The 23,538-nt window shown below is 52.2% G+C and overlaps 1 protein-coding gene across 1 annotated transcript; it reads right to left on the bottom strand.

Annotated features, from left to right (window-relative positions):
- Positions 1 to 285: 285 nt before the first annotated feature.
- On the bottom strand, positions 286 to 22,964 carry MEX3D (mex-3 RNA binding family member D). Its single transcript, XM_024218385.3, has 2 exons — positions 22,276 to 22,964; positions 286 to 1,722 (listed from the first exon to the last, which is right to left on the bottom strand). The coding sequence occupies exons 1-2, from the start codon at positions 22,862 to 22,864 to the stop codon at positions 452 to 454; spliced, it is 1,860 nt and encodes a 619-aa protein (XP_024074153.1). The 5' UTR covers positions 22,865 to 22,964; the 3' UTR covers positions 286 to 451.
- Between the last annotated feature and the right edge of the window lie 574 nt (positions 22,965 to 23,538).

Here is a 23,538-nt window from a genome sequence, read left to right as displayed (position 1 = left end):
AAATGCTTTTAAAAAAATAAAGACAACCCTTGTGTGTCCTAAAATAAAAAGTGCAACCGGACCTTTTCTTTCTGTTTATTTCACTTTGCAAACTGAATACTGTTATTTGGAAAGAACTGTTGAAGAACAGCCGCTCGTTCTCCTCCCCAGCCTCCACACCTGGGTTCAGAGTTAAAGCTATTCTGTAAACATTTGATTTTTTTTCTCCCTTCTGCAATTTCACACCCCTCTTTCCTGTCATTTTCCATGTCCCTTCTCCCCCCCCCCCCCGATCTTCCTCTCCAGCTTTCTACCCAGCAAGAAACATGGTCTTTCACCCTCCCCACCCGCAGTCCCAATCCAATCCCTTAAATAAAAAGGTTGATTTAAACAGTTAAAAGTTCTTAAAAAGCTGTGTTGTAGGGAGAGGGGTGGGGGTGGGGGCCCATCCGATCGGACTCCGGATGGACAGCTAGGAGAAGATGTGGATGGCTTGAGTGGCTGGGGTGTGACAGGCAGGGCACTCCGGCTCGGCTTTGCCGCAGATGCGGATGGCGCACTCCATGCAGAAGAGGTTGTGGCCGCAGGGCACGAGGGCAGCGATGACCTCACTTTCGAAACACACCATGCACTCCCGGGAGCTCTTCCGGTGCCCGTCAGAGCTGCTGGAATCCGTGGGGGAGCCGGAGGTGCCGGAGATGCTGCCCGGCAGGGAGGAGGAGGAGGAATAGCCTGTGCTGTTGGAGAAGGAGGAGAGCGAGCCCTGGGTGGGCAGCCAGGACAAGGTGCTGACCGGGTCGCTCTGGATGCGACGGGCTAGGGGGTGGTCCAGGGCGACGCTGCTCTCTGGGAGGGTCGGGGAGTGCCGGGGCGTGGCCGTCCTGCTGATGCTGCTGTTACGTCTCTGCGAGCCGTTGATGGAGGAGCAGCTGCTGAAGGCCTGCAGGGGGTTGGAGCGCTCGAAGGGAGACCAGATGGTGGTGGGCGTGGTGAGGTCCAGGGCCAGGAAATCGAAGCCGAAGTCAGAGTCTTCGGAGCTGAGTGGTGGCGCCTGGGACTCGCTGAAGTTGAAGCCGTTGCTGGTGCTGTACGGGCTGGTGGGGCTGGCGTCGGCTATCCGGCCGCTGTAGTAGGATTCGGTGGAGGTGCTGCCCAGGGAGCTCAGGCTGTCGTTGCGAAGGCCGGCCGAAGGCCTGCGGGCGGGGTTGGGGGCTTTGGCCCACAGGCTGGCCGTGCTGCCCAGCAGGTCGAGGCAGACGTCGGTGCCATTGGAGTGGAAGTCGTTGTCTGCGCTGACGTCGATGAAGGAGCCTGTCCTCATGGTGATGTGGGCTTCGATCTCCTCCCGGGCCCGGTCCACGTTCTCGGGCATCCCCGTCACCTCAAAGACAGGCTCTTTGTCTCGGCTGGGCGTGACAATGTACGTGTGCGTCTGCTGCTGGATCCTCTTGATGGTGGCCCCCTTGGGCCCCACCACCAGGCCCACCACACGGTAGGGGACTCTCACTTGGATGGTGGTCTGCCCTGGCAGGTTCGGGGGACCCTGCACGGTTCCCGTCAGGCCGTTGACCTTGTTGCGAGTTGCTCGGATCATGGAGAAGTGTTCAGCAGCTGAGAGGATCTCCCTCTTGGCCATTTCCACATCCTCTTTCCTCCCGGTCACGATGAAGATGGGCTCCTCCCCTCTGACTGGCGTCTTGATGTAGGTGTTGGTTTTAGCCCGCAGGGCTTTGATCTTACAGCCTGGAATGCAAAGGAGACAGAAAAGCGACACATGTTAAGTGCACCCTGCTGCCCGTGTAAGCCAACAGACCTGAGACGATGCAGTAGTGTCACTGAATTCACACTTACAACCGGGAAACCTTCCGAGAGGGGAGGCCTCACGCTTCACAGCCAGGAAGTTACACCTGACTTCTAGTGAATGGTATGGGCTAGCGTGAAACACGCAGGCTTGCTGACCCCCCCGTCGCCATGTCCGCTGGGGCAGGACCTCGGGACCCCAACCAGGGATCAGGGCCCCATCGTGCAAACACGACACAGATGGTCCCTGCCCCAGAGAGCTCCTTATCAAGGAGTGAGACAACATGCAACAGGTGAACACAGAGGAAAAAGGGGTGCACCCTGGGCGGAGAGGTGGGGGCAAGGTCAAGGGGACAGAGACAGACACACTCGCCCAAGTTAATAGTTACAGCTGCCCTAGGTGGTGGCCTTCCCCCTCAGAGATGGATTGGAAGGAAGTGGCCGAGGAAGCAGGCACAGGAGTTACTTTTACCTCAGCAGCGGGTTCGAGAAGGGGCAGAGAAGTGACCCGTTTGGGTTTTTTTAAATCCCAATGCTTCCTGTATTTGGAGCCGGAGAACGTCTTCCCGGAGCTCAGGAGGCAGCAAACTCTAAGCGAGAGCAGCCTGTGACACGGAGAGTTGAAATGACCCTGACCCATGAGCACTCCAGTGACCAAAGGATGGGAGGGTGGGGGGTGTTTATCTAAACAGAGACCAGGCCCAGGCAGGCTGAACAGAAGGGGACCCCCTCTCGCCCCCCCCCCATCTGCCCTCTCTCTGCCATGCCCATCTTTTAGTTCTTCAGTTCCCCTTATTAGCACGTGTATTCCTGTTAGCCTCTCGTCGTGGCCCCATTGAGACCCCCTGTCCAGACACACACACTGGGAGAATTTCTTCCCTTCTTCCTTTGCTTTTGGTCTAAAAAAATTCATGTGTTTCTGCCTGGAGGAAGAATTCAAAATGGAGGACAGGGAACGTGTCCACTAGGAGTTCCACAGGCGGGGCTATGTTAATTAGGGGCTGAGCTAAGGGCCTATATATGCAGCTCTGGCTCAAAGATCTCTGGGTCAGGCAGAGTGATCTAGCCCAGTGGTTCTCAACCAGGGGTACGGGTACCCCTGGGGGTCTGCAGAGCTCTTCCAGGGGGTCCATCAACTCATCTAGAGATTTGCCTAGTTTTACAACAGGCTACGTAAAAAGCACTAGTGACGTCAGTACAAATAAAATCATACAGACAATGACCTACTTATACTGCTCTCTATACTACACACTGAAATGTAAGTACAACATTTATATTCCAATTGATTTATTTTAGAATTATAGGGTAAAAAGGAGAAAGGAAACAATTGTTCAGGAATCGTCGCTGTGACACTTGTGTATTTTTAGAGCTGATTTTGTGAGCAAGTCGTGTTGAAGTGAGGTGAAACTTGGGGGTCCGCAAGACGAATCAGACTCCTGAAAGGGGTACAATCGTCTGAGAGCCGCTAGTCTAGTGGATGGAGCATCGGCCTAGGACTCAGAAGACCTGGGTGTTACTCCCAACTCTGCCACCAACCTGCTAAGCAACCTTGGATAAGTCACTTCCCCGCTCTGTGCCCCTGTTTCCCCTCCCACCTGTTGTCTGTCTTGTCTATTTAGTGAGCTCTTTGTGGCAAGGAGCATCTCTCACTGCGTGTGTGCAGGGCGCCTAGCCCAATGGGGCCTTGATCTCAGCTGTGGCCTCCAGAGGCTACTGGAATACAACGAGTAACTCCCTTAACGCCGATCAGAACCCTCTCTGGGGATACATTTCCGGTAGCTACAGTCCCACTATGCCCGATTTGTGTTCGCGCCACTTGCACTCGGATCAACAAAATCCACACAAGTGACACATTCTAAATCTAGAGACCAGGCTTGTCTCCTGCCCTTCGTTCCCAATCATGAAGGCAGAGGAGCCCACATCCTCTGTGCCTGCCCAAGCTTTGGTTTAACCCAAAACATTATCAATCAACTGTACTGCGGCAGCACCTCGCAGCCCGTCATGGACCAAGAGCCCATCATGCCAGGCACTGTACAAACACAGAACAAAAAGACAGTCCAAGAGAGTCACCAGTAAATATTGATAACACCATGAGATATGTTAGAAGGACCCTTGTCAGGCAGGTTATCAATCTAAGGCATATGTCCCCCACATCACTGTAGTGACAGCGCTTCTCACAATCTGCAAGGCATTTGTCATCACAGAACCCATGTGCGTCAGGGCAGTGCTATTATACCCATTGTATAGGTGGGAAACTGAGGCACAGAGAGACATTGACATGCCCAAGATCATATAGACAGTCTGTGGTGGAGCAGGGGCTTGAACAGGGCTCTCCCAAGTCCCAGGGCTGGAGCCCTAACCACTGGACCAGGCCCAAGGTTTAGGCTTTGTAGAACCGTAGTAATCTGCATATAAAATGGGTCTCCTTTCACCACATCCCTGCAAAGAGGCGATAGTCAGGTCATGGCTGCTTTTAGGAAGTATACCACAGCACGCTGACAAGGGCATTAAGTGCGTCAGAAAATTAAAACTGAAAATTGTCAAAATGAGCAAGCAGAGTGCATTGTTAGATGCCAAATCCTTGCTTTTTGATCACGTTAATTCATCACTTACAAAATTCAGCCAGTCATTCACAAAGGGGTCTCCTGGTCATTTGTGTGAATGACTGCGGCTCGGCCCTATCCAACAGGAGCTCTCTCACAGTGGTTAAATACATTCAACTCTGTAGAAGCCAACAAGAGAAATGAGTTCACATTTGAAACAGGAGCATCAAGGTGTCACAAAAGCCCGGGACCCAACCAGCTGTTCTGAGCTTGAGAAGGAGCTTGGGGACCAGACCGTCTATGCAGGATGAGAAAGGAGTGGGGAAGTAGTTTTAAAAAGCCCCAAGACGACTCCCCGGCTCTGGAGATCATGCATAGAACCTAGAGCCAATCAAGGTGGTCATATTGGGTGGCTGCTATGCTTTCCCAAAGCCTACATCATGACAAAACTCCAGGATGACAACTGTGGTCAACAGCTTTGCTCGTTGTAGCTGACAACTGCATTTCTCTGGCCCAATGGGACACACTAACATCAGCTCATCTGTGTGGGGGACAGAACTTTCTCGGGGGCTGGTCCGAGATTGTGGAATGAACTTCCCCCAGGAACTAAGGAACGTCACAAACCTTCCACTCCCAGTGCCGGGTGCATTTCTTTGACCTGGCTTCTCTAACATAAATAGAGAGCAACATGTATATTAAAATAAATAAATAAATAAATAACTAAAAAGGGCCCTAAAATTCTACCAGAACAAGACACGATCCTGCACAAGCTTCTCCTCCTGGGAAGAGAAGGAGAGAAACAACATGTGACGTGTAGGGTCAGGGCGCTTAATGCACAACTGGAAGGCGCTCGGATACTACAGTGATGAGCGTGGTATAACTACGCTCCTCTGGCACAACGGTGTATAAAACAGAACAGGAAGCTTCCTTCCAGGCCCGTGCATGAAGGATATTCAGACTGGTGTGACCGCACTGATGCAGTTACATTGATGCAACCTTTCTGACATACGCAGGGCCGAGCTGGCACAGCAGGGCTTATGCTGGTGTTACACCAATGGTGCTTCAGCAGAGAGAGCGACCCCGACTTGGTGCTGGTGCAATGTGCCTACGTTAGGGGTTTGCATCAGGGGGACCAAATAAAGAGCATTTACACTGGAGCTAGTTTTCAGTGTAGACAAGACCTCAGTCAAGACTCTGTGGTACTAGCCGCAGTGGGGATATTTCCTATAGCCGGGGTGAGTAAGGAAAGAGATGTATGCCACTCTCTTGGGCCTCCTCCATCAGGAGAGGAGCTACAATACAGTTACTCCCACACGGAGACCCAGTGACTGCAATGGGATTCCACGTGGCAGTAATGATACAGTCAGATGGACCCTCTGCAAGAATTGTGGCCTAAGATCTTGACTGGATTAAAGCACCCAGTGACTTGTAGTGTTCAGAGAAAGACTGAATTGTGCTGGACTGAATGTAAAGGGGATTCTGTATTGAGTCTGCTGCAGACAGACAGACCCTGTGGTTCTCTCGGTCTCTCTAAGTTCCAGCTGGCACTGCCCAGAGTCACCAACCCGGGGTCTCCCTAAGTCTTGGAGTGGAGCAGACAAAAAGGGGTGTTGGCTCCACTACAGATCTCTTGTTCTAGGTGCTATAAAAGACAGCAAATAAAGCAGAGAAGCAAACCTGCTCACTGCAAAGAATTTAGCTCTGGGGTTGGCAATATGTAGATTTGGAGGCCCGAGCCCCAAAGTCACTTGCGTGCCTAAGGTATGTTCCAGCCCTGGCCTGTGGCTAAGTCTGCTCAGCGTGACCTATAGCAGATCCCCACATTACAGCAGAGTGAACGCTGGTTTCAGCACAAGTTCAGGATTAGATGCAGCTGACTGCCTGCGAGTTATGGCTATGCCAGGCTGTTTCCTCCTCACGTCCCCCTCCATCGCCATTCGGAGGGCTTGGTATGTCAGCTGCTGCACACAGCAGGGGGCTGATGCTTGGCATGTCGGGGTTTTCCCCACCCACCCAGATGTGAATTTTTTTGGGGGGGAAGGGAGGAAGCAGCAGGGAGTGAGGAGAAAGAAAACCTAACTAACAGATGCAGCTGGATTTTACTTATGGAAGCTGCTCAGTCATAGAATATCAGGATTGGAAGGGACCTCAGGAGGTCATCTAGTCCCACCCCCTGCTCAAAGCAGGACCAATCCCCAACTAAATCATCCCAGCCAGGGCTTTGTCAAGCCGGGCCTTAAAAACCTCTAAGGAAGGAGATTCCACCACCTCCCTAGATAACCCATTCCAGTGCTTCACCACCCTCCTAGTGAAAAAGTTTTTCCTAATATCCAACCTAAACCTCCCCCATTGCAACTCCTTGTTCTGTCATCTGGTACCACTGAGAACAGTCTAGATCCATCCTCTTTGGAACCCCCCTTCAGGTAGTTGAAAGCAGCTATCAAATCCCCCCTCATTCTTCTCTTCTGCAGACTAAAAAGCCCCAGTTCCCTCAGCCTCTCCTCATAAGTCATGTGCTCCAGCCCCCTAATCATTTTTGTTGCCCCCGCTGGACTCTTTCCAATTTTTCCACATCCTTCTTGTAGTGTGGGGCCCAAAACTGGACATATACTCCAGATGAGGCCTCACCAATGCCGAATAAAGGGGAGTGATCACGTCCCACGATCTGCTGGCAATGCCCCTACTTATACAGTCCAAAATGCGGTTAGCCTTCTTGGCAACAAGGACACACTGTTGACTCATATCCAGCTTCTCATCCACTGTAACCCCTAGGTCCTGTTCTGCAGAACTGCTGCCTAGCCACTCGGTCCCTAGTCTGTAACAGTGCATGGGATTCTTCTGTCCTAAGTGCAGGATTCTGCACTTGTCCTTCTTGAACCTCATCAGGTTTCTTTTGGCCCAATCCTCTAATTTGTCAGGGGAGCCAACTAGCCGATGACACTCCCTGATCAAAGGAGTGAAGATTAATTGCCCGGGGGCCCTGTTAGCGCCGTTTCGAGGGGCTCTCTCTCTCTCACACACACGGCATGCCAGGTGTGGTCAGCCAGAATGGCCACAGGGCTGCGTTTCTGGGCTCAGATTGGAGGACACACCTGAGTTCATCCCCTCTCGCAGCCTACTGGACTCCGTCTGCCAGCCTCTGGGAGACATCATAAGAATCAAAGCGCCGCACCATGGTCAGAGTATGCAGGAAGTTGAATGTCAACTGAAAAGCGTTTGTCTCTTCTGTTGGTGGGGGTTTTTTTGGCACTAATTTAGGGCAACAGCTGGGTGGGTGTATTTATGGCTAGGGGCTGTAAGGACACGACTCATTCAGTAGCCTGCTGGGTGGGTATATTTATGGGTTGGTCAGCGCGGCCAGGTTTAGTCTGCTTAAGTGGGTCTGGGAGGCTGGGACTCCTGAATTACCAGCCTGGCTGTGTCCCTGACAGCTGCGTCTCCTGCAGCCAGCCATTTCCTGCTCTGGGTCCCAGTTCCCACATCTGTGAGATGAGGGTAACACTCTGGGCGTGGAGATGAACCATCAGGCCTACAAGCAGCTCCTTTAACCGGAAGATCTCAAAGCAGTTGCCACCATGGCAGATGTTCTCCCCCGTTTATTGATGGTGAAAGAAAAGAGCAGACAGGTTAGGAGACTTTGCCCAAAGTCACACAGCAAATAAGTGGCAGAGTTAGGAACAGAACCCAGGTTGCCTGACTCCCTGTCCCATTTTGGGACCACTCGATCATGCTGCCTTCAAGAGGCACGGCTGGTAGAGTGCTAACTCAGGGCTGAGGATCCTCGGGCTTTTGTTACTCCTGGGTTTGGAGAAAAACTCACATCTCTGGCACTCTCGAGTAGTGTGCTCATTCGAATCTCACCGGGTATAGTAAGCGGCTCAATCCCATGCAATGAGAGGTTGGGGGAACCGGCACAAAGCCTGCAATGAAAGGGAGCCTTCTGCCTTTCTCGCCGGCCACAGGAAAGAACTACATACACACGCTGTTTGCTTTGCTCCTAGGAATCAGCACTGTTGTGAGACAGCTACGTAGTGACATGGAAATCAGCCTACCACGTCAAGATGGCTGGTGCATCTGTACAGTAGCTCTGCTTCAATGCATCCATCGCATTGATAAAAATGCATCTACACTTCTAGGCTGACGTGATGCTGGCCACACGTTACATTGAAGGAAGTTTCCTACCCACCTTCAAGTCTCATTACGCTAGTGATCTTGCCAGGGTTCTCTCTCCATGCATTTCCCTTGGCTCTGCCTCCATCAGGGAAAGGATGCAACTCAAACAGATTGCTAGGAAATGAAATGCAGTAGCAAAAAAGAGAAAAGTTCTGGGACTTGATCCCCTAGAAACAGGAGAGCGCAGAGTTCACCCACACAGAGCTTTGGGCCAGGAATTTCAGTAAGAACTTTTCAAATCCCAAACTATTAATGGTCTCACTGCACCCTTTAGTACGGAGCTGATCTGCAATGTTAAAGGGGAGATGCATCCCGGCTGTTACGCCACTGAAGCTACCCCAGGGTAAATCACTTCCTTCATTCAGCAGAGATCAGGATTCTGGGGTCTCCTGGCAAGAGCTATCAGCTGAACGGCACAAGGGAAGGAGGCGGTAATCACCCCCTGCTCTGTTCACACCCCTAAGGCACCTAAGAACCTGGTTTGCAGAGGTGCCGAACACCCCCCAGCTCCTGCCAAAGCCGACTGAAGCCACGAGGGTTCCAAATCAGGCCCGAGGTCTTTGATCAGCAACATCTGATTTAGTTGGGGTTGGTCCTGCTTTGAGCAGGGGATTGGACAGGTGACCTCCTGAGGTCCCTTCCAACCCTGATCTTCTATGATTCTAGGTTTTACTTTTCACCCTTTATGCTGCCTGCTTTCCATAAGCAAAGCCGGATGTGAACGGGATAGCGCACCTGTCAGTAAGGCCGGCTATGTTATTTTAACAGTGAGTATTTTATATATACCACGCTCACTGCATTCCTCCCCTATGAGATATAGGGCTGGTTCTTCACCACCGGGTACCTCGTGCAAAGGGTGTGTAAAATACTGCCATTGGGCTCTGGCAGTGCTTTACATTTGCTTTGCACAGGTGTAAGTGATAGCAGGGAAGAATCGGGCTCACAAGCAATGCAGGGTTAAAGCGGATGCTGTAAAGGAAGGAAGCCTGGTGGCTGTGCAGTGGGGCTCGGAGTCCAGTGCACGCTCCTCTGGAGACGATCCTCAGACCTGGGATTTGAAACGTTTCCCTTAAAAACCTCTCACATGTTTCTTGGGAGCATTAAAAAAAATCAGGAGCTTCTGAAAGGTTCAGTGAGGTCCAAAGTCCAAAATGGCAGCCGCTGGTGCAAGAGGGCTGCTGTATTTGCACATGGGCTGGCCATGCTCCCAGTAATGTTTTGTAGCCTGGCATCAAAGGGCTGCCTATTATTCTGGCCCAGGAACAGTGCCATTCCTCACTTCCTGTTACGCCAGCCTCCAGCATGCGCATTGCACCAATGGGGTGCTTCTATTGTGAGGTCATTGAAACAGATGCTATTGCTGGGTGCAGAACAGAGGGGAGAGTTCATACAACTGCTCCAAAATAAAACCAAACTCCACTCCTCTGGCTAAGGCAGAAGCCCTCAGCAAGAGAGGTTTCATACCGAGATTGGTAGGAAAACCCACGCTCTTGGAACAGGTACAATGTACCTGAACTTCCATCATCACCAGGGTAAATCCCAAAGGGACGCAGCCACTTCACAAATCAAGCACCACCCAGATCTATCTCTAGTTAACGCCTTAAGAAATACCTTTCTCTGAATAATTCTAGTGGCCACTGGATGACACCGTTGCTGCATGGGGGAGGCGTCTAATCCCCAGGGCAATTCAATATGAGCTGGGGAAAGACTACTCTGTAGTGCCGTAGGGGTTACAGGGTTGGGGCCAGGCCTCCTGACGTGCCGAGCACCCACAGATTCATTTTAAGGCCAGAAGGGACCATTATGACCATCTGTGTAGCACAGTCCAAGGTTACCAGCATCATCCCCCTTTTACAGATCCCACGCTGAGGTGGGGAGGGACGAAATGACTCGCCCAAGTCACACAGAGTCTGTGGAACAGCAGGGAATTGGAACCCCTCTGCAATGGGAGAGGAGGGCGATACCCTTAGAACACGCAGGGTCAGTGCTGCTACATTCTCGTCATGCACCCTGTGCACACCCTGGAAACCAAGGCCGCAAACAGCAGACCGAATCGGGATAATCCGGATCCTGGTTACTCAGACTTTAAGGTCAGAAGGGACCATTATGATCATCTAGTCAGACCTCCTGCACAATGCAGGCCACAGAATCTCATCCACCCACCCTGTAACAACCCCCTAACCTATGTCTGAGTTACTGAAGTCCTCAAATCGTGGTTTAAAAACCTCAAGGTGCAGAGAATCCTCCAGCAAGTGACCCATGCCCCACGCTGCAGAGAAGGCAAAAAACCTCCAGAGCTTCTGCCAATCTGCCCTGGTGGAAAATTCCTTCCCGACCCCAAACATGGCGATCAGCTAAACCCTGAGCATGTGGGCAAGTCTCACCAGCCAGCACCCAGGAAAGAATTCTCTGTAGTAGGTTACAGTGGGAATGGAGCAGTATTTGTTGGTCCTTCACGTTCCCTTCTTCAACTCATTGGTTCATCCCATCGCTGAGGCCTGGCAAGATGTAAAGCCGACAACAATGTCCAACTGTTTCAGGAAAGGCAAATTTGTTGTGCCGTGGAAGGTGGGCGAGACGAGGATGTCGAAGAGTTTGTCGACCCCCCTGAACGATGTCCCACTTCCAGTCAACGTGGAAAAAGCGGATTTAGTAGCTGCTGCGGCTGAGGATCTGCTCACGTTCGGAGAGCTGCCCGATGAGGAATTACTGAGGCCAGAGAAACGAGCGTGTGTTGATGAAACGGATCATAATCAAGAGAGTGAGGATGATTTTGAGGACGTTCCACCTCCAACCAACTCTAAGCTGTTGAAGGTTTTGAACAAACTTTGGCACTTTTCGCAGCTAGGGGGACTACGTGACAGGGTCTACAGGTCTCTTGGGGACACTGAATTCCATCTTCAAATCAAAATTGTGACTGAGAAGAAGCAGAGCAAATTAACAGAGTTCTTTCACCTGACATGAGTTTATCCATTCATAATTAATTTACAAGTGGATACTGTATAAACAGAATGCATTTGGATGTGGAATACTACTTTAATTTAGGTTATTACAGTATTATGTATTTGCTTAGCAGATGCCCTTATCCAGGGTGACTTACAGGGCATACGAAGTATTACAGTTAAGTGCGAATACAAAAAATGTTCACAAGTAAGAACAAAGAGGCTGTGTTTGTTATCATGGTCGATGTCTGATTGTTCTCAAAACATAAAAATAAAACTTGATACTTTTATAACGTTAACTCAATGAATACCACTTTATTGCTACAATATGTTAGTGGGCTACAAATGCAGAACAGAGCCCCTGTTAAAATGTACAGTTTGTACACTAATGCAATACTGTAGCAACAACAACAAACATACATTGCATTGTTGCAATTATAGATAGTTAGCGAGTACTGGAGTTCTTTTACGTCTCAGAAAAAGCAGGCTGCCTTTGGTCAGATGAAACGCCCCGTAACAGCAACAGCTGCTTAGGAGCAACACCGCAAAAGGGAACGAGTATGTTGCTACTAGCGAGTATCTTCTGTCGTGCTTAATGAGATGGGTCCGGTTTACCGTGGCTGCAGTGCTACTGGTATCAAAGCTATACCCGCATAGCTTATTCCTGTATGGGAAAGAGAATAAGCCACATCAATACTAGGCACTTTTATACCAGCAGAACTGCAGCCACACAGGGCATTCCCAGTATAACGACACTGGGAAAATAAACCCCACTCCGAACGGACACCGTTATATCCGTATAAAATCTGTGTGTAGCCCGGGCCTCAGATTCCAATGGAGCTTAAGAACGTGCTTCAGTGCTTTGCTGAATCAGGCCTTTAGTAAATGGCCAGAGAAGAGTTTCAGAGGGAGTTCGCACAGTGCAGAGGGTCAGCTGCTAAGGAGGTGAATGGCTAACACAGACATAGAGACTGAGCGGCTTGTAATTTACAAGTTGCAAGGGCAGGTCCAACCTAAAAAAAAAATAGACAACAGAAACCTGTACAGACGTGTAGTTAAGTAACAGCCAGAAACCAAGCCACGCTGGGGATTGAGACTACACTGCAGTATACGCACAGAGCACTGGGCAATGGGAAACCGTGCAGGCCACGGTTCCGTAGAGAGCAGCCACAGATCTGTTAGCACACTCAGGAATCCCGATCCGGCACACAAAGGAGGCCGTATCCTATGCAGGGACGGTTACTATGTAGCAGCTTGCACTGCCTTGGGCAGCTGGGATGTCAGGGAGAGCGCCAGTATCTGGGAGGGGTCTTTGTTCACTAAGGATGGAACAGGGCAGCAGAGGTGCGAAGAGGGCAAGGGTTGTAAAGCGGAGCACTGGGGCAGGGGAGGAAGGGATGCAGACGGGCCGGACAGCCCCGGAGAGCTAGGACAGAGGGGAGCCGTACTGTCTGGAGAAACCACTGGGGAGGGAGCGGTATCGACCGCCCTGATCCAAAGGGTGACGAAATGGCTGAATGGCAGGCCTGCTGTGCCAAACAGGGAGAAGGCGAGCTGCCCGTCAGAGCTGTAGAGGGGCCAGGAACGTTCCCAAAGGTGGCGGTGTGGCTACACGTAGTATTTGCAGGTCACCTAAGAGCCCTAGTCACGGCCCAGACGCTGTACAAACAGAGCACAAGCCACTCCCTGCCTCAGAGAGCTGGGTAAGCTGCGCCGCGCTGCTGTACGGTATTAACACAGAACAAGGCTGCGCTGCTTGGGGGGGGGTCGATCATTCAGTGGGGGGAGGGGAGGAGAAGGGCACAAACTTTGCTACACGTCGAACAACAAAGTTAGATCCGCATTTCTACTACAGACAAAAGCGAATCTCGCCCGGCCCCCGGGGGAACCACTCGCAGCGACATTCCAGTTTGTAACTCATCCATTCGCTCCCGCTTGGTTTGACAAACACGCCGAGAGGTTCCCTCATCTCCAGCTGCAATAGGTTACGTTTCACTTCAGGGTCCTAAAAGAAAATGTTCAGTCCTGACTTAGGCTCGATCGGGACAGCATGTCAACAGGTGCTTCACTCTAAGCACGTGCTCTAGTGCTCAGTGCAGGGCAGGGCGCGAAGGTGGCTATAGCTGTATTCAAACCAAGCGGCCAAGCTTGGTCCCGACCCACATCTCCACCCAGCAAAGGCGACTCAATAGACTGGTTTAAATGGGATGCTCCTCTTGAAATCCTCCCTTCCAAGCCCCAGTCACCTGCTGACATTTATACTCTGCTATTTGGCCAAATTCCTCCGTCTCATCTTAAATGGGCGTGCGGCTCTCTCCACGGCCCCTCCTGCAGTGCTGCGAGGGCAGAACGGCTACGTTTCAATAGCAGGCACATATATCGTGATAATCATCTTACGCAGACACTGTGCCTTTCATCCCTGAGGGATCACGACGCACTTTGGAGGGAGACACTAATGTACAGAACCCCACACAGGAATCGCAGACGCCACTTAAGAACTGCACCCACCTCTGGGGTGGAAATGGCGCAGCGTTGCTGTGCGCTGTTAAGAAGTTACCATCCATTTAGGACAGGAAGCGAAGAACAGTGGAAACAGGGCAGAGGCAGAATGCAGGTTCCCAAGCTGGAATCTGGCCAAGTCACCAGGGCTATGCAAAGCATCATGAGACGCGGGATGCATGACATGCTTGGGGCTCCTTCTCAGCGGGGAGCACTTCACGAACGCCAGGGGTGGGGCAGCAGCTGCTGGAGCCCATCGCCTCTCTAAACTGACCTGGGGTGATGATGGTGAGAAACCAGAGCGGGATTAAGAGTCTCTCACTTCGAAGTGCCACCGGGGTAGAAAATATCTCCCCGACATTCCTAGCTAGGGCAGCGTGGCCACAGCTGCAGGACTGCTCCAAATCAGAGTCCCCTTTGCACCGTAAGCATAGAGTCTGCATTCACACACTGGGTTTACTGCTCTTGGCTCAGGCTTGGACTTGAGGAAAGTAACTGTCTTATTCACACTGCATGGCTTATCACCCCCCACTGTCCAGGCCATGTGCTGCCCCACAGGCAAGAACTGTTTGGATTCAGGCTGCCTGAGCTATGTCTTTACTCCCCAAATGCAAGCCAGCGCTGAGCTGTGGGACAAAACAAGCATGTCACCCCCATGCTCCTGGCTCCCCAAGGACAGAGCACAGGACCAGGAGGCGAGCTGGACAGTAGGGAGGGGAAATAGGTCCTTTCTGCCTTGGTTTGGGATACAGCTGCTGAATTCATTTAAAGCTGGGTCTCTCTGTTCCTGCCTTTGGTCTGGCCAAGCCCCTCTCCACCTGCTTCCCCCTCCTTTCACTTCAGCACACATCAGCAGCTCCTGTCCCACCAGACTCTGTACGAAGCCGGCTGACTCCACTTTAGCATCCATCAGGCAGGGGCTGGTACGCAGCATGGCTACAGTTACCCTCTAGCACCCCCCGAGACCAAACACAGGCCAGCCTGCAGTGCTGCCATCCCCAGCAGCACCAAGGCAAGTCTGAGGATGGGCCGGGCTCACCTACAAGGGACGTTTACAGCACTAGCTGCTGGGCCAGCCCCTTGGGAACCTCTAAAACAGGGGTAGGCAAACGTTTTGGCCTGAGGGCCACATGGGGGTTCCGAAACTGTATGGAGGGCCGGGTAGGGAAGGCTGTGCCTCCCCAAACAGCCTGGCCCCCGCCCCCCTATCTGCCCCCTCCCACTTCCCGCCCCCGGACTGCCCCCCTCAAAACTCCTGACCCATCCAACCCCCCCTTCTCCTTGTCCCCTGACCGGCCCCTCCCGGGAACCCCGCCCCTAACCGCCCCCCCGGGACCCCACCCCCATGCAACCCCCCCTGCTCCCTGTCCCCTGCCTGCCCCGATCCCTATCCACACTCCCGCCCCCGACAGGCCCCCTGGGACTCCCACACCTATCCAACCGCCCTGCTCCCTGTCTCCTGCCTGCTCAGACCCCTATCCACACCCCCACCCAGCCCCCTGGGACTCCCACGCCTATCCAACCACCCTCTGCTCCCTGTCCCCTGACTGCCCACTGGGACCCCCTACCCCTTATCCAGCCCCCCCACTCCCTGCCCCCTTACCATGCCGCTCAGCGCACCAGGACTGGCAGCTGCGCCGCCCGGCCAGAGCCAGCCACGCCGCGCACAGTCTAGAGCACCGGGGCAGGCCGGCGGCTCTCGCAGCCCCGCTGCTCAGAGCGCTGGCGGCATGGCGAGCTGAGGCTGCAGGGGAGGTGGAACAGCAGGGGAGGGGCCAGGAGCTAGCCTCCCGGCCGGGAACTCAAGGGCCAAAGCAGGACGGTCCCACGGGCCAGATGTGGCCCACGGGCCGTAGTTTGCCCACCTCTATTCTAGCAAGACCCTGGCCAGCACATCTCAACTAGCCCCGGCTGCTCAAGCTTAGTTGCTATGCACATCCCCACCTCCTTTCCCTGATCCAAGGTCTCATGCCACCGTCAGCAGTACAGCGCTTGCAATCCCTTGTGTAACAGAACAACGCTGGCACAAGAGGGGCCAGGGCTGGGGCTAGATGAAGAGGAGGAGAACAATCACATTTAGCACGTCTGTTGCACTCTTCAGCTCCAAAGCGCCTTGCAAATGGTAATGAATTCATCCTTACACCACCACTGGGAAAGGCAGGCGTGTGCTGTACCTCTGTGCTTTCTCCAGACGGTGGGGAAGCTGAGACAGGGAGACCGAGCCACTTGCTTCAGGCCACAGCGGAGAAAGTCAGGATACATCTACCCTGCAAAAAAAGCCTGCGGTATGTCCACACAGCTACTAGACACCCGTGGCTGGCCCATGCCAGCTGGCTCGGGCTGCAGGGCTGTTTCACTGCTGTGTAGACATCTGGCCTTGGGCTGGAGCCCAGGCTTTAGGACCCCGTGAAGTGGCAGGGTCCCAGTGCTTGGGTTCCAGCTCAACCCAGGAAGTCAACACAGCAATGAAACAGCCCCGCAGCCCGAGCCCTGCAAGCACGAGTCTGCTGGCATGGGCCAGCCGCGGGTTTTGCTTTGCTGTATAGACATAGCCTCAAAGCTTGGGTCAGCTGACTCGGGGTCTCTCTATGGAGCTAAAAACAGCAGCGTAAACATTTCCGCTGGGGCGCCGAGACCCACCATCCTTGCTGGGTTTCGGAGCTCGTGCAGGAACATCTAGACTGCTATTTTTAGCCCAGCACAAACCCGAGTCAGTTGACCTGGCTTCTGAGACTTGCTACTGTGAGGAGGGAGGGGGGGAAGGGGAGGAGTTGCAGTGTAGAATAAAGATTAGCACCCAGATAATGCAGTGATCGGAGATCTCTGTAATAGCACAAGGTGTTTCTGGCCCTGAGCTCAGACCAAGGGGAAGACACATTTGGGAAGGAAATTTCAGACTGACATAAAGGGATATAATAAAATGCTCCTTTTATCTGACATGCTGGGCGTGAAGGCAGAGAGAAGAGCTGGGTTAGGGCTCAGAAAGGAGAGAGAGGAGTAAAACAGAAGGAAGATCATTAGCGGGCCTAGGTGAGAGCAATACATCATCACCCATGTGAAGTTGGGACTCGTGGTCTTACAGCATGTTCTCAGTGTTGGAACTACTGGGACTCCTGGAGTGAGGTCAAACAGCGGCCGTATTTCACCCTTCTCTAACACCTTTCCTCCAAGGATCTGTACAAACGTCAACTCTTCTAAATCCCTTGCCGAGATAAGAACTGTCCCCATATCACAAATGGGGAAACTGAGTCCCAGAGAGAGGAAGTGACTCGCCCAAGGTCACACCTCAACTCCGAGTCAGAGCTAATAGAACCCAGGAGTCCTTTCCCTGCTCCAATCAATGGTAACTTGGTGCCTAGCTGAAGAGAGGGGATGTCAGAAGCGTGGGCCAGTAACCTCCATCAATTCCTCTGCTCCAGTAACCCCGCCCCCGCCCAGCACTGATTTCATTAGTACTGCTATGGTTTTTGCTGGTTCAAAAGACGACCATATTACTGCAATTAATGCCTACAGCGCTCCTTAGAGCCGGCCCCGCCCACAGCCAGATTCATGAACGGGTTTGCATGCAAAGGCATGACAACATAATCCCTCTGGGCTGAGCTGCTTTTTGGTACCGCCGTGTGCCACCCGAAGCAGTAAGGATGCGGAGGAGAGGGGAAGGGCCCTATGCTCCCCACTCTCAGGCAGCTTGTGGGAAGACGCACAGCCGCTGGGCACCTTCCCCAAAACCGCTCCAGCCGCCTCTCGCCCTGGGATGGGGAGTCACAGTGAACAACGTATTTCTGATGGGGAAACTGCTGCCCAACAGACGGGGCTCTTGAAGTCTTTCACACTCAGTCTATTGTGATAGTTCAGTTTGGTGCTTATGGAAGCCAGGCAACTAAACACACACAGTACAGCCAAGGGCTGGTATCTGCCTTCCAGTTACTCCCACAAAGGGCCAGGTGGGCTTCAGACATATTGGAAGGCACGGTCCTTGCTCCAAAAAACTGGTGTGAAAAGCTCTGCCAATGCACCTCAATCCAGATGTGCAACCCCACCACCACCACCCTTCACTGCTATTCAGTCCCTGGGATCTCCCCCCAACCTCTGCTCTGCCGATGCACCTCAATTCAGATGTGCAACCCCTCCCACCCCCCACCGCTATTCAGTCTCTGGGATCTCCCCCCAACCTCTGTTCTGCCGATGCTCCTCAATCCTGATCTGCAACACTCCAAGTCCAGGGCTTTCCCCTGAATACACACACTGACTGCACAGCGAGCGTGTGATGTGGATAAAATGTCCAATGGTTGCTTAGGTCAAACTGATTTCACCCATGACCCTTCCATTGCTCTCTCCGCCTGCAGGGGCCCATGGTGCATTCATCCTTGTAAACATCCCTGCAACAAAGCATTTCCCACACTACGCCTCATGCTCATTTTCCTTATTACAACTGATTTAGGAGCCAAGGTGGGTTTACAAGGAGCAAAGAGAGGGTTTACAACACGGAATCGTAACACAGAAGGAATATATTATAGCCATAGAGGTGGGGCTTAGTAGTCCAAGCACAGATCTAGGAGACAGTAACACTTCAATTCTTATCCTGGCTCAGAAACAATCTTTCAGGCCCAGGAAAAGTCAGTTAACTTCTTGGTCTTAGTTTCCTCATCTGTAAAATGGGGATGCCTAAACTGCACTAAGGCCATGTTCTGCGGTGGTCAGCTCACCAGACTGGGGAGTTAGGAGACATCAATTCTAGTTCCAGTTCTGCCACTGGCTCACTGTGTGACTGTGGGCAAAATAATTCCCCATTTTACAGACAGGGAAACTGAGGCAAAGAGAGGGTTTTCCACCCTCAGCTAAGATATCAGTTACCTCTAGTAATTTAGCCCAGACTAGGCACTAAAGCAGTGGTTCTCAACCAGGGGTCTGAGGCCCCCTGGGGGGGCCACCAAGCAGGGCCAGCATTAGACTTGCTGGGGCCCAGGGCAGAAAACCAAAGTCCCACTGTTTGGGGCTGAAACCCAGGGCCCTGAGCCCCCCACCCAGGGCTGAAGCCAAAGCCTGAGCAACCTAGCTTCGCAGGGCCCCCTGTGGCATGGGACCCGGGCAACTGCCCTGCTTGCTACCCCCTAACACTGGCCCTGGCTTTTATATGCAGAAAAACAGTTGTTGTGGCACAGGTGGGCCGTGGAGTTTTTCTAGCATGTTGTGGGAGCCTCAGAAAGAAAAGGGTTGAGAAGGCCTGTACTAAAGAACACTGGCAACGGATCTCTGCTACTTTCTCTTAATTGGGAATTCTACTTCACTGGGGTGAAAGGTCCATCCTACTAAAGTAGACTTGACTTTAACATAGAAGCATATTGTAAGGATTAATATTCATGTGTCCATAGTGATCAAGGGATCTTGGTACCCAATTCATTCTGGAGCTTGTATTTCACACCAGTTTCATGCAGACATAAAAGATTCTTAAGACACTGCAGTTATGCACAGAAGCCCCAGCCATTTAAAACCACAGCTCTCATCCCTCTGGTGGGGCTAAAAAAGGCTCAGAGATACTTGCGCAGGGGGCCTCAAAACCACAAGAGCACTACTTGTACTTCCCAAAAAGGGTTGAGGGCACAGTGGAAAGTTAGATCCCATGTCTGGGGAAAGGTACAAGACAGATCTGCACAAAGCCAAGAATTTCAAGCAGACAACCTGAATGGGAAGGGCTTGATTTCATTTCTGCACTCAAGCTGAGCTTGATGCAGGACCAAGAGGAAGTGAAGTCACCTTTGTGCCTTCCCTATTCTGGGGCTGGGTCAGATCCAGTTTGATCTCTGATGCAAGTTGGAGCAGCCTCAAAACAGTCCTAATTTGTTGTCTCAAGGGCTTTTCTGGTGGTTGAGAATAGCTACATCCCCTCTCCCCTGGAAACGTCCCGACATGCCCCTCCATGAGGTGGCACACAGCCAGGGCAACACCAACCTGATGGCACCCTAGGAATCCCTCCAGAGCTGAATCTGCCAGCCCTACTACTTCTTTATGACAGAAAAGGGGCCGCAGAGCAGAACTGAATCAGGCTCCAATTGCCTGGAAGAGCTGGGAGATGGGGGAGACAGGGAACACGGAAAGAGGAAAAAACAGAAAAATATAAAATTAAAAGGTATTTCAATATTTACCCTGTGGGGTGGGGGTAGTGGAAGCAACTACATTCCGTCAGTGTTACGAACCCAAGTTTCTATCCCATTTCAGCCTTTGCATGTGCTATTCCAGGGCGCTCTCTCCCTCACAGCATGCCACTCCTAAATCACATTGATTATTAATGACCTTGCAGCGTATTTGCATAAACCACACCAGTGCCTAGAGTTTGACAAGCATCCAGGCTTCCCTCTGCACCAAGTATTTCCGGGAGGACTAGGAGCACGCAACTTAATGAGACACAAGTTTAACTTAATAAGGGTTGATGAGACTTGGAATTGTGGCTTTTCTATAGTTCAGTCACCCAAGCAGACAGTAAATCTGAGTTACTGAAAGGGCACTGGACTCTGGTTTGGGATCCTAACAGTTAGAGATAGAAAAGACCTATTAGATAATTGAATCTATCCCCCAAGAAGAACAGGAGTACTTGTGGCACCTTAGAGACTAACAAATTTATTAGAGCATAAGCTTTCGTGGGCTACAACCCATCAGAGATTAAGTTCCTGTGGCATTGGCCAAGAAGCAGCGAGATCCTGCTATGCTCTGACCCAGGAGTCAGTTACCCAGGTATCATCCGTACAGCGATCACGCCCACCTTTCGCTGCTTCACAAGCTCTCAGCACAGCCTCCAGTAATAGAAAGGGAACCACAGAAAGTTGAGGCTGAGCATGAGCAGTTGGTATAAATTGGGATTGTGTATGCCTGGAAGTGGGTTGGAGCTCTGGGAGCAGGCCAATGGGAAGCAGAGAGTATGATGTCATCATGCTAATCACAGCATGGCTCTAGCTAACAAAGAGAACAATGGGGCTGCCACACTACCCCACTTCCACCCATGAAAAATGCACAAGGGCCCCACAAATCCTATCCATTAAAATGAAATGATCACCATGAGCCACACACCTACAAAGAGAGACAACAGTCAGAGGTCAAGGCAGAAAGATGAGGGAGGAAAGGCTGCACCTCAGACCAAATACACTGGAGGTCAGTTTGCAAACAGGCAAGACTAAGATCTCGACAATTATTTTTGATACTAAAAATGCCCATTTTATTTATTTTGCGTTTTTCTTTAAGTAACTTTAAAGACTAAAATATATTTTTATTTTCAAGAAACAAAACGCGCCCGGCACACACCCGGCTAAGTACCACAAGCATTGAGGCGTGCCCTTGTGTCCTTTTGTGACAGATTTTTTTGCAGTCAGGGATCCCTACGCCCCTCCACAGCTACTTCATATCTCAAGTGTTTAACATATTTTAAATTAGTAGATGAAATTAAGAATCCAACTGAGATCAATTAAGGCTGATAGTAAATATTACATTAAGTGTGTGTGGGGGGAAATCATTCAAATAAATGGAAGTATTTTCATCTATTTCATAGTCATTTATACTTTACAGTCTATTTCCACAGACTTGAGAAGTCCAGTAAACATGAGAACTTTGTGGGTGTGTATATATGTAATATACACAGTGTGTAGCAGGCCTATATAGTTTAGACAACAGCAAACTCTAGTAAAATATTTACAAATGTAGAGTCATTTTAAAATGGCACACAGAGAGAGGGCTTGTTCATAAAATCAATAGAATTAAAAGTGTCTCTACATAAAGAGTTTGAAGGGGTTTTATTTCTAACAAGTTTCCACTCCACACTCCTCAGCACAAAGAAACAAAGACTAAAACTGACCCAAATAAAAACTGGGATGGGCCAGTGCATCTCATACTTTCTGATTGCTGTCTGGGGGGACAAAAAAACATAGAACACACATTTCTGTGCATGCCATGGCTCTCCAAAAGACAGGCAAACACCTTTCTAACTAGATACTGGTACAGAGCAGTGGCCCAGGAGTATTTAAGCTACAGGAATCTCCATTTCTCTCCAAATCTACCAATGTCCTCTGGTTCCCAAGTCAAGTTATTTAGACACGAATTACATATATAGGATCTATTAAAATCTCTCAGTACATATAGAGGGAATATTTTAAGTGACATATATATAGATATTTTGGCTTATTAACCAGACTCATGGACTTGCATCTTCTCCTTTCTCCATTTTAGATAGTGTGTTACCTGAAGGTATCAAAACTGAAAAGCTGCCTATAATAGAGTGGAGGAATTGAAGGGGTACAAGGGAAGACACACAGACAATGGGTAAAACAAAAGGAAAAAAGGCCGCTGAAGTTTACCTTGTCTCCCCACAATCTCTGCTACATGTTCAGAGCTGGGGACAGGGACACACTCAGTCATGTTCACGCTCTTCTTTCTGCTTCCAATGATGCTCATCTGTTCAGCCAAGATGGAGTGGTGGTGGCCCAGGTGGGGGTGAAAGTTGCTGAACACATCTGGAGGGGAAGTGGTGCTGGAGGTGGAGGGGCTCACATCTGGATCCAACATTGGCAGCCCCCCCAGCATCCCAACTCCCCTGTCCAGCCCTGAGCCATGGTCCATTTCATCCAGCCCTCCATCCCCAATCTCCAGCACCTCCTCCTCCACTCCTCCTTCTTCAATCACCCTTTCTTCTGCCTCCTCCTCCTCCAACCCCAAGATGGAGAGCTGGTCCAGGGCAAACCTCAGCGCTGCTGCCGCTTCTTCCTGCTCGGGCGGGGGCTGCTGCCCTCCTGTCTCCGGCTCGGACTCCGGCAGCGGCGGCTCGTCGTGCCCCTGCTGCCCAGCCCCCGCGGCCGGAGGCGGCGGTGGGCGGCTCCGCAGCCCCAGGCAGTGAGGGGGGCAGGGGGCTGCCTCCCCCCCGTCAGGCTGGTAGATGGAGCTGGGCATGCTGGAGAGCCGAGGCGAACCAAGGGGAGCCGGGACCCGCTGCTGGCCGGTCCCCTTCTCCCGGGGCTGACAGCTCCGCCTGCGCTTCGAGCCTCCCTCCTGCTCCTGCTGCTTCTCCCTCGCCGCCGCCGCCTCCTTTGTCTGCTCGCCGGCCGGCCGCCTGCATCCAGCGGCAGCCGCAGGGCTAGAAGGGGCTGCCGCGAGCAGCGCCCCCCGCCTCCCCCCACTGCCGCCCCCCCTCCCTGCTCCTCCCAGAGGCCCAGGACGTCAGCCCCAGCCCAACAATGGGTCCGGGGCGAGCCGGGCGCATGCGCGGCGGCCCGCACTCCCAGCCCATGTGGCCCGGGGCGGGACCGCCGCGCTCGCCAGCCAACCAGCCCCGCCTGCCGCCGGCGGGGCCGCCCACGGGGCCGGAGCGGGAGCGGGAGCGGCCGGGGAGGGAGGGAGGCAGGCGGGGCAGCGGGAAGCACGTTGCGAGGAAGGAGGCGCAGGGAGCGCGGCTGGGGCCGGGCCGAGCGCTGATCCCGCCCGGCCCAGTGCTCTGGAGTGACCCGGGCTAGCCAGACCGGGCTCCCGTTACTTGGTCTTCTCGCTCGTGAGGCTGCCCTCAGGCCCGGGCAATGACCTACTGAGTTCCCCCCAGCAAGGGACAGGAAAGGCAGTAAGAGGCGGCT

Source organism: Terrapene carolina, unplaced genomic scaffold (assembly GCF_002925995.2).
Source record: "Terrapene carolina triunguis isolate 2854851 unplaced genomic scaffold, T_m_triunguis-2.0 Scaffold194, whole genome shotgun sequence".
NCBI lineage: Eukaryota > Metazoa > Chordata > Testudines > Emydidae > Terrapene > Terrapene triunguis.
The sequence above is the reverse complement of the archived record's forward strand: the minus strand, read 5'-3'. Positions and strand labels throughout refer to the sequence as shown.